The sequence below is a fragment of the Ochlerotatus camptorhynchus genome, unplaced genomic scaffold (assembly GCF_037179485.1).
Source record: "Ochlerotatus camptorhynchus isolate MF236.1 unplaced genomic scaffold, CSIRO-AGI_Acam_v1.1 ptg000112l, whole genome shotgun sequence".
Taxonomy (NCBI): domain Eukaryota; kingdom Metazoa; phylum Arthropoda; class Insecta; order Diptera; family Culicidae; genus Ochlerotatus; species Ochlerotatus camptorhynchus.
This window is the reverse complement of record NW_027040602.1, coordinates 3,013,752-3,024,633: the sequence shown is the minus strand read 5'-3', so window position 1 is coordinate 3,024,633 and position 10,882 is coordinate 3,013,752. Positions and strand designations below refer to the sequence as shown.

At 41.8% G+C, this 10,882-nt stretch overlaps 2 protein-coding genes across 2 annotated transcripts; both read right to left on the bottom strand.

The window, feature by feature from the left end:
• Window positions 1–590: 590 nt before the first annotated feature.
• LOC135699625 (transmembrane protease serine 9-like) lies at window positions 591–2,983 on the bottom strand. Its single transcript, XM_065219932.1, has 6 exons — window positions 2,461–2,983; window positions 2,087–2,391; window positions 1,915–2,025; window positions 1,303–1,670; window positions 1,086–1,246; window positions 591–1,021 (listed from the first exon to the last, which is right to left on the bottom strand). Exons 1-6 carry the CDS (start codon window positions 2,966–2,968, stop codon window positions 591–593), a joined length of 1,884 nt encoding a protein of 627 aa, XP_065076004.1. The 5' UTR covers window positions 2,969–2,983.
• Window positions 2,984–8,999: 6,016 nt separating this feature from the next.
• Window positions 9,000–10,196, bottom strand: LOC135699610 (brachyurin-like). Its single transcript, XM_065219918.1, has 2 exons — window positions 9,861–10,196; window positions 9,000–9,807 (listed from the first exon to the last, which is right to left on the bottom strand). The coding sequence occupies exons 1-2, from the start codon at window positions 10,095–10,097 to the stop codon at window positions 9,124–9,126; spliced, it is 921 nt and encodes a 306-aa protein (XP_065075990.1). The 5' UTR covers window positions 10,098–10,196; the 3' UTR covers window positions 9,000–9,123.
• Window positions 10,197–10,882: the final 686 nt, after the last annotated feature.

Below are 10,882 nucleotides of genomic sequence, written 5' to 3'. Positions count from 1 at the left end.
CCCGAAAAATTCCTAGACCGGACCGGGAATTGAACCCAGCCACCTCCAGCATGGTCGTGGTTTGTAGCTGCGCCTTTACCGACTAAGCTAAGGGAGGCCCCAAATCTCGACGTTTCATGCATTTTTAAGACATTTGGCATCAAAAAAAAATTGATTTCCGAAATTTCATGTACCCCCCCCCCCCCTTTGGGAGATTTTCGAGAGTGAAAAAAGTCAAACTTTGACGCGTTTGCGCCACCCCTAAATCATATCCGATTGAGCTCAAATTTGGCATAGGGTCATTTTTCGAGGCAATAAACATTTTGTATATGGTTTGTTAGCGAAATTTGATGGTCAAATTTTTCCCATACATTCATTGGCAGTCTAGTCCCCATTGTGGCAAAAAAAAAATCTAAGCGTGCATAATAATAATAACATCTGTGTTTTATCGCTTTTCATTGTCGATGGGAAGTAATATCTCAAAATAAAAAAAAACTGAAATTAGTTTAGCACAACGTTTATTCATTACCTTTAAAATTCAACGTTGTATTTGAATTCTCACCTCTAGTTCAAACTCTGCAATATCGCCAAACCAACAAGCGCTCAGTACTTCAGTACTCAAAATCATCCAGAATCATAACATCCGAGTTGGACTCAATCCAGGACAGATACGGCGTAATCCTGGTGAATACCGCCGGCCATCCCGAGTTGCATCCCAGAATCGAAACGTAGGCGAAGATTCCGATCTGAGTGGACCTGCCATCGGGATCTGCCACCGTCAGCGAACCACCCTGGTCTCCTTGGCACGGTGAGCCCATGTCGGTCGCTCCGCAGATCTGATTCTCGGTAATCGATCCCGGGAATCGGAGAGCACAGTTCAGATTGGACATGACCGGCAGGTGTACCTGACGGAGTTCGTACAGAGGGAGGATTTCAGGTGCATTTTGGAACAATGCTCCCCATCCAGACACCGTTGCCAGCTGGTTCAAAAAGGGCGACTGGACCTGGCGCCAGTTTGGTAGTCGGACCGGTCGGATGGTGTCTGTAAATCAGTGCCAAATTGTGAGTTGGGAAAATTTTGTTATCAAAAATTTTAACTATCAAACCTCCAACAACAGCTGCTCGCTCTAGCTGTAGCAAGGCAATGTCATTCTGTCCTGATTGAAGATCAAACTCGGCGTGAATGATCATTTCAGTGGCAGCAATCAAACCATCAATGTTATTCATATCCGATGCTCCTAGCAGAACCGTGGTCGGGAATGGACCACTAAAAAAGACAAGTTTACTGCAACAAATTCTGTAATATTTTGATCACACACTTACATTACGAGACAGCTGGCCACCGTGAGGACATAATTCAGGGAAACAAGCGATCCACCGCAAAATCTATTTCCAACTGGACCTGCTATTATGATACCGGCAGCATGCGGAATGTCGGTTGGATCCACGTACTCTCCTCCGGTAATCCGTTCACGTGCTTCATTGTTGGCAGAAGTAAATTCAGGCAACTCTTTTGCTATGGGTAGACGAATAATATGGGCACTAGGAACACTGTAGGCAGCACTGAAGCTGGCCACAGCCAGCAGTGCAGTTAGAGGCACTAATAATTTGCGCATTGTCAAGCCACTTTCAGAACCGATAAGGCTACCGTGCAATCGGATTTTGATGAATAGAACTAAGGGCCAATCTTGCTTTTGAGGTGTATTTATACAATTCAGTAGATAATTACCCAACTGCAAAAGTGATTAGCCTGGTGATTGTTTTGGGAATTGCGAGAAGATACAGATAAAGAATACATAACGGAAATAGGGTCGGTAGAAATTATTTTCAACATACTCATATAGTCATGGATAAAAAGTATCAATTTATTAGACAACAAACCCTATTGATGACACACTTGTTATCTTAATGAAGATTCATCATTTAATTTTCCACCGGAATATTGGTGTGCTGCGTTATCCAGTCTAGATAAGAACCAACTCGTGTATAGACAGCAGGTGAACCTTTTTCGCAACCATCGGTTGAACCGTACGAGACAATTCCTATCTGTAATGAGTCACACATTAAAGAAGAACATGGAAACCGTAACACCGCTGATCATCCTTACCAGTGTGATCTTGCCATTCAGATGAGCTGTCAAAGGACCACCTGAATCTCCTTGGCAGGCATTTCGTCCCTTATCACCGGAAACACACACGTGGAAGTCACGAATCATATCTTGGAACACTTTTTTACAAACCTCGTTGGAAATCACTGGATTATCGACGTATCGCAACTCTAGCATAATGGTGTCACTGATTTCGGCAAACTCTTCTTCACTCAGCGCTCCCCACCCGGAAACGGTAGCATCGGTGTTCACCAAATCTAGTTGAGCTTCATTCTTACTTGGTAGTCGAATTGATTGAATCTTATCTAGAACAACGGGGAAAAACACAAACGATATCACTACCGGTCACATTCCATTGAATGAGGACAACTCACTGGAAAATACAAGCGCCTTGATCAACCGCACGATGGCGATATCGTTCAGCACATCAACCGGATCGTACTGTGGATGCAGGAGCATTTCGTGCAAGCTCACGTCGATCTCCACAGCTTGATCGTCACTTGGAATACTGATCACATTCGTTCCGAGAATAACTGTGGCGTCGATCGCTCCTTGCAAACAATGTGCAGCCGTCAGAACAAAGGTCGTCGAAAGAATCGCTCCTCCGCAGAGAATCCCCGATCCATCTGGAAAGTTCACTAAGATTGCCGCTTGGTACGGAAATTGCTGCATCTTCGCTATCATGCCACCGGCAATCTTTGAACCACCAATACTCGCTTCACTTGCTCCCACTTGGCTCTTCCGGTAGTCCAAATTTGGAAGTCTGACCCAAAATCTGGACATTTCCATCGCGTGCCACCCGGTATCACCCGTCGGTGCGCCATGAACCCGGCGAAGGGTCAAGGTCACGAGAATGACTAAAAGAACAAGTGATTTGATCATTGCGCGTTGCGTGTTGAAACAGTACTTGGATGCGCAACTGAGTCAGGGTGTTGTTTTATTGATTTCTACCGGAACGACGACGACGACGACGGCAACTGTGAGATACAATTCACTTTGGAAGAGCCAGTAAATAGGTACATAGATGGACATGTCCGATTGAAATTCGACGATAAGAATGTTTCTCGCTGTTGTGATTCTCAATATTCTGGAGCAGACGAATTGCACGAAAGAATTGCTGATTTAGAGTGACCATCGGTTAAAGTTTTCAGTTTCGTATGCTGCAATATATCAGAAATTTAATTTATTGTTCAAAAGTTGACCTGCTCAAGATTTTGTCGAGTTTCCTATTGATGCCTTAAGCACTGGTATTCAAACCTTCGTCGATTGTGACCTACTATGAGAAATTCCTCAAACTCAATACCAAGGTTGGTAATGCCGTTAACGTCCGTCAGCGTTTTCAATGCGAATTCCCATTGGTGACGTGAACTATCAGATATTGTGCCAAAATTACCTCTAAAACCGCCTTAAATCATCGAAATAGAATAGATAGCTTGGTAGCTAGCAGCTGAGCCTGCACTTACTCAAGCGGTACATCGGCATGTTTTGAAGAATTTCTTCCAAATAATGGGGCGCGATGAGAGTTTATGGTTGTATCCGGTGAATTTTGAAGAAATATTTTGATAAACTGTAGACTGGTCTCCTGAGTTCTCTGTACTTGAATTTGGAGTCGAATTATCAAAACTTTAATGTTTTAATATTTCATTTTCATTTTGCAGCGTTTGGTGGGGCAATGGGAGCGCAAGTCAATCCAAAGCCGAGGATAAAGAAAGGGTAATGGCTGAATAGTCTATGCGGACCACTTGAACGCCATGGGAAGGGATTGGACAGGTCGGTTATTGGGGGGTTTTGAGGAAATGACACATAGTACTAGATGTGTGCTGCAAAATGTCCCACCCATTCTGCCTTTCACATATATATTAAATTGATATTTTAAAGCAACTATCAAAATAAACAGACAATATATGAAAAGGCTAGTTGCCAGTTGCTTTAAAGGCCAGAGATGAACCAGCCAATGGCTGAAAGTCTCTTTAATAAAGAAAGATAAGATTGCTTTAAAGGCTAGTTGCCTCCCTAAGTGGACCCCCCGCATCCAAACTTTTTTGTTAATCTACTAAATGTTATTAGGCTGTCTAAATTTTCTCATTTAAGTTCGTTTGATGATTATGATATCAAGAGCAAATTTTCATTATGTCGTAAGTAACATTCGCACCAATCCGAGAAAAATAAAGTTTTGTTTTGATGACCGAAAAGTTATTCCTATTTCCAAGTAAACACATATAATCTCATAGTGATAGCAATGTTTAACATATTTAGCAGGGTTTTAATCATACAAATGCAAATCGCTAGCTTTCATGCTAAAAAATACTGGTTTTTGAGTCAAAAGTTATTATACGTCGTTTGGTGGCCCCTATTGTTACTTAAGTCAAAGTGTATTTACCAGAATATTCGGGAGAATTATCAATTACGCCTCCTTACGTGCAGCCCATTCATCATTTTAGGACCACCGAAATCATCTTAGCAACAAACAGTTCGATTTATTCACTTTAATAATGGGAAAGCGAAACGACGAACGTACACTTTTCACGGGTTTCTCAGCGCTGTTACTTAAGTCAAACGGCATCTCCATAGAAATTGGGTGACTTAAGTAACATCGAAAACTATTTTGATCGGAAGGTGATTACGTCAAAAAGCAATTCGACTGGTAAATAAATTTAAAAATGGGATGTGATCCTATATTCGGACAGTATATAGTGTAATAGCAGGAGCATCGATTGACACTGATAGCTCGACTTTGTTTACCTTTGTTACATTCGACGTAATGAAAATTTGCTCTTGATATCTCATTAGCCTAATAAATCTATCTGTGTAAAAATTAATAAAATAAGAGTGATTTGCGGAAAAAACCAGCCAGTATCGCACCCAACGTCAGTCCCTATACGTAAGCGTACTACAACGCGGCTTTCAAATAAAGGAGTAACAAGTGTGATACTATCACTTCAGGCTAGAACTCTAGACTAACATTTGAACGAAAAAGTAGAAGAAAATATCACTTCAAATCATCAAAAACGTTTCTTCTTACATGGCGTATTTCCAACTTTCAACTCTATGATGCATCTGGTTGGTACGCCTTGCACCAGAGCTACGAATTATATTGTTTTAATATGCCAAACGTACTGATTCTGTAGTATCTAGTCACGCCTGATTCATTTGAAATCCATCCGATTGATATTTCACGTGTAAACAACGAAAACCAAAAATTAAATTTTTATTAATTTATTTGATAAGGCTCAACCGAATTAACTTTACAGAGCCGAGGATTTTTGGTCACTATACAATACATTTTAAAACTATAGTCAAAAGGTACAACACAATAAACACTTTATCTTCCGCTATCCAAAAAGCCTCCTCCATCAGAACTGGAGCCGCTTCCAGTAGTTTCATTGTATGGCAAATTGTCGTACGGGATTGCAGCAATGGACGCAAAACGTGGTCAGCACTCACACACTCATCACGAAACGGTTGCTTTCCAAAGTCGACGACGCATTGACCGAAAGAACTGCTGATGAAGAACAATGAGGAGGACCACACAATGGTTGCTGCCGAGAAAACAGACGATCGCGTAGCACACATTGAGAGTGGCCTGCTTTTGTCGACAGCCGAGTGAACGCTGAAAACCAAAAATCTCCGGGCGTAATTCCACTCTCACAAAATTTGCGAACGAAGAACGAAGGCGGAACAACAAACAAAAAATCCCGAGGGTATATTTCTACGGCGTATCACCAGTGTTGGCAGTTCAAAGGATGGAAGATCCGGGGGGTAACAACATGTAAGAAATTATCAGGGCGTATGATGTTTTACTCTCAATTTGACGACAAAGAAAACTTTTTTTTGAGTTTTAAGTGATGCATGATGATAAATTACACTATTAACTATATGTAAAGCTTATAAAATCATCCAGAAAATGGAAAGTCGTGAAATAGGATTAATTTTTAGGTCATCAAAATTCGGAAGCGATTTTCTCGATATGGTCATTTTGGAGTTGCGCCTTTTCCAAATGTTAGTCTAGAACTTTGGTTCGCTCATGCAATGGTTCATCAGAGAGGGGACGCTCAGTAATCCTCAGCGCATGCTCATGACGCCATTCTGCCACGGCATGAGACAACGATGCCGGACCTAAACCAACCGTCTCCAACGCTCCACTATGAAGCATAATATTAGGTCCGCCCACAAACGTCCAGGTTAAAAACTAGCCAATGGGGAGGGCTTCATAATAACCCGGAGCGTTTCCATGGAATATCCTACTACACAAAAATAAGATTAAATACAATTAGATTGGTCTCACCCGATATTCTTAAAATACTTGACGTTTTGAATGAAACATTGCCGTTTCCAGACTCCGTGTTGTTAGTTTTCTTGAAGATTTGTATTTCTAAGAATTGACTCTATAAATAGATAAAAAAAACGAAAACAAACACAACGCTTCCCGCCCACAAGCTGTAGACCGAGTGCAGAATCTTTGTGATGATACTTTCCAAACGTGCATATCCATAGAAATAAATCCAATTCAATAAAGGATTGATTTCCACTGCGACTAAATCCAGCAGTCCTACTAAAATATCAAATGCTGTGCTTAATCATTTATTATTAGTGCAGAGCAATAAACAATGCACGGTGATGATTAATCTGTTCAAATGCACTTTTGGTAAGCATCAACACTGATCTGGCAACACTAGTGTGCATCTTTCCAATGTGGTAAAGATCCAGATCAGCCCTGGTACCTGGTAGCCTAATTAAACTACCTCAATGTTTTGCCAAAGCCCAGGGAACTTTAATTTTTTAATATTGTATAAAAAAAACTCGGTTTCATCTTCGTAACAAGTCCTGGAACTAAAAAAAACGCATTCAGGGAAAGCCAAAAGGACTTGTGTTTGTTTATGAAAAATCAACCACGAGGAAAATGAAAAACATTCGAGAAAAATCGGACGAAACTTCCAGAGGAAGCTAATAGTCAATTGCGGAAGAAACTAGAGAAGTTGAAAAAACTTTCCGGAGAAAATAGGAAGGTCCCTTCCGGGGAAAAAAGGAAAGAGCTTGTGCAGGAATTAGAAAAAAAAACTTCTGGGGATGATTGGAAGACACTTCTGGAGGAAGCCTGAAAAAAAGTAACAGGTTGTATCCAAGACACGACCGTAGATTTGACGTAGGATTACGTGCTCGGTATCAATATTCGGCGACTGTGTTAGGGAAAGCACTTTTTCCCATTACGGAAACACCTCGTTTTCTTATGACAAAATTACGCATTTTCATGCAAAAAAACGCGCGAAATTTTTGGTTTATTCAATAGATAATATAAAAAAAAATCAAAAAATCAATTTCTAGCTAAAATTTTCCAATCGCAAGATATTTGCAATCAATCATATAAATTCTAGATTTTTTTTCCTTTTTCTAGCGTCTAGGAGAAAACCTACCTTAATTCGAAGTGTTTGTGGTCAACGGTCATTGCGAGAATTTGTATGTACCACTTCAATACTGTACAATACAATTTGACCACAAACGTTTGATTGCTGGGTACATTATCAATGAGCTTTGGGGGTGATGTGGCTGGCAGCAAGACGAGCGAACGTTCAATGAAAATTAACGCTGAATCAACAATAATTTATGGTGGTGATGGTTGAGTAATGCTGAGCTATTAGGGTGTTCAACACCGATGAACCTGGCGAGCTATATGTTGTTTGGAACGAGGGTGACGCGCTTGGCACATATGGTCCACAGCGACTCATGAAGAGCTACCTAATCCTATCAGTAACGGTGCGACTTCTTCCTCCTTCTTCGGTGACAGGACGCTCATGTGGGCTGCAGCTTGCTACTTGCGAGCATCGTTTCGTTGTGTACTGGAGAACAATGTTCAACGCCACACACCGAAAGCACTGCTGCTGATGCTGCTGATGACGACCAACCGGACACCCTCACACACGGTGATTGAATAAGCACCGCTCGGGGAGACCGGATGGAACTCGATTTTGGAATCTGTGTTAGGGAAAGCGCTTTTTGCAGGCAATGGGTGATAATTTTGATCACCATTGCAACAGTTGTACATTTGTGTAATTTTCAATAGTGACCTATTGAAAATTAATAAAATGAATAGACTTGTAGAAAAAATTCCAATAGATTGGCTTGTTTGGAAATAAAATCCATCCGATATTGACAGAGTCATAAGTAGTCAAAACCTGACCACTTTTCGTAACGCGGTCAATTTTGGTTTTTTTTTTTAAATTGCACCCCCAATATGTTGCTGAATGACGTAATCCTACGTCAAAAACTATTGAAGAAACTTTACCCTACCTAGGACATTCTCTTGATTTGCTGGTTAAATTCCCTGAATAGCAAATTAAACATAGTACATCTAAACTGTATCCCCCAAAGAACGCGTTCTACCTACCGCTTTTTCTCAGTGGGTTGTCAACCAGCCGGTCGGATTTTTTGTATGTGAGTAGTGTCAGTGGAGAACTAGTCACTATCAGAGCGATTGGTTGAAAATTCGCCGAGAAAATGCGGTGGGTAGAACTCAATGGGTAACGCATTCTTCGGGTGAAAACAGTATGTTCAAATTCTAAATTTTACGCTGATTTTCAGTTACGCGATTTCGCTTTGTTATTGCGCCTTACCTACGGAGACTCCTAACAATCTCCTAGGATTTCCCCTAAATGTCTACTTTATTATATCAGTATTATTTTTAGGTATAGATAAGAAAATGGTGACTCCCAAAAATAAGTATTTCGAGTGGCAAAATAAGCATCAAGAACGACTATGAAGCTGATTTCATGATAAAAATGACCATCAATCATCTAAATGAATGACTAAAATCCCTTCAAATATTTGCCTGAATATTATTAAGAAACTCATTTCATCTTCAAAAAAAAAAGTTGTTTAATTTGACAGAAGACATGATCCCTTATCAAAACCACCGTAGGTATTCAACCGCCCGAAATCAGAACGCATTTATTTATCTTATCGATACACACCATTCAAAACTTAGACTTTGCCGTTTCCATCGATATACGCAGAAAATTGTGGATACATTAGTTAGCAGCGTTTTACCTGATAACAACATCAGTATTCGACGCGATCCAATTCAGGTAGAAGGTGGTACGCACAAACACCGCAGGCCATTGGGATTCACATCCCAGAACAGATCCAAACGAGAATAAGCCGACCAATAAACTTTGACCAGCATCCTGTACGGTAAGTGGGCCACCAGCGTCGCCAATGCACGGTGCACGACCGTTTATGTAAGCCAGACACATTTTCTGCCCGTCGACGAGATCGCCCCACCAGCCCGCGTTGCAATCGGCATTTGTCAGGATCGGATTGGACACGTAACGAAGCACGTCCGAAAACGAGGTACTGGCATCCGATGTTCGTCCAAATCCACTAACAGTCGCTTGCATTCCAGCGAATGTTCGGGAATCGGCCGCAGTTGGTAAAATAGCCACGCGAATTCGGTCTGTTTCCGGTGCCGATTGTGGTAATCTAATCACAGCAATATTGTGTCTGAAGATAAACTCTAAGTATTCTTCGTGAACGTGAACATCCGAACCGGTGAAATCCATTCGCACCTGACCGTCTTCGTTTTCGTTCTGAAGGTTCTGGGCTCCTAGGATAATGGTTCCCTCGCTGGCACCGGCAACGCAAGTTGCTGCGGTCAATACGTAGTTCGATGAGATCAGCACTCCGCCACAAAGCCCTGTTCCATCTTCCACATCAGCTAGGATTGCTGCCTACGAAAATAGCTAATTAGCAAGACTTTAGCTGTCCAAGATTATTCTTATACCTGATAGGGAATCTGTCCAGGAGATGCGATCTGTCCACCGACGATCCGTTGATTGCTGTTAGTCTTCGTGCCAACCGCATCTCCCATCAAATTCTGAATTCGTCGAGCAACGTGCGGAAACTCGCTAATCGGTCTAACCAAGCTCCAATCGATCTTGCGTGAAGACCCACCGACGCTGGCGGCAGCGGTTAATCCAGCGAGGGCGATCAATACGGTTAACACCAACAACTGCTTCATTATACGAGTTTGAGTTTTCAGGTCAGGAGACTCTAGCGAAACATCCAATCGGATATGCAACCAAGCTGTGTTTGATTAAGTAACCGCACGAAAGTAACTCAAGAGCCCGCAGCAGCGAGTCGGTTTCTTATCATCCCTCGGATTAGGGGTAGATTTGGTCGATGTGTAATTAAAATTAAATCTTTTGATCCCGCTTTTCCTTGTCAATTTGGAAGATACATACATTCGTGACTGGACCGTGCCTATCGCATGGTATTGAATTAAATTGCATCAAATGGACGCAAAAGTTCCGCTCGTAGCTATGCGGGGCATTGTTACCTTTTTCTTATCTATTGCGTCTCAACTGGAACAATACGCCGTCTCTCTACTCAGAGATCTTTGAATACGTCCACAATTGTTTATAGACCGGACCGGGAATCGAACCCGCTGCTTCTGCCCGCTGGTGAAATGGAGGGATTCCGTGAACTTTGTCCTTAAATTACGGGGCTACACTGTAAAAAAATAACATCGTTTCTATAAGGGAAGCACGTAATATTTTTCCAATAAAATTTTATTTTTTATCTTAACAGCGAGGCCGGTGGTGTATTGGTAAACGTGATTGCCTCTCACTCCAAAAGTCCTGGGTTCAATTCCAGTCGGCGCCGTCGGGATTATCTGAGACATGAAATCTCTGATCACGACTTAGTAAAGCCGTTGGTTCCTGGTCCATGAGTTGATGGGTCGATAGGTAGGGTCCAGGTCTGGTAACTTTCTCCCTGGCGTCGGTAGCATTGGTGCTCAGCACG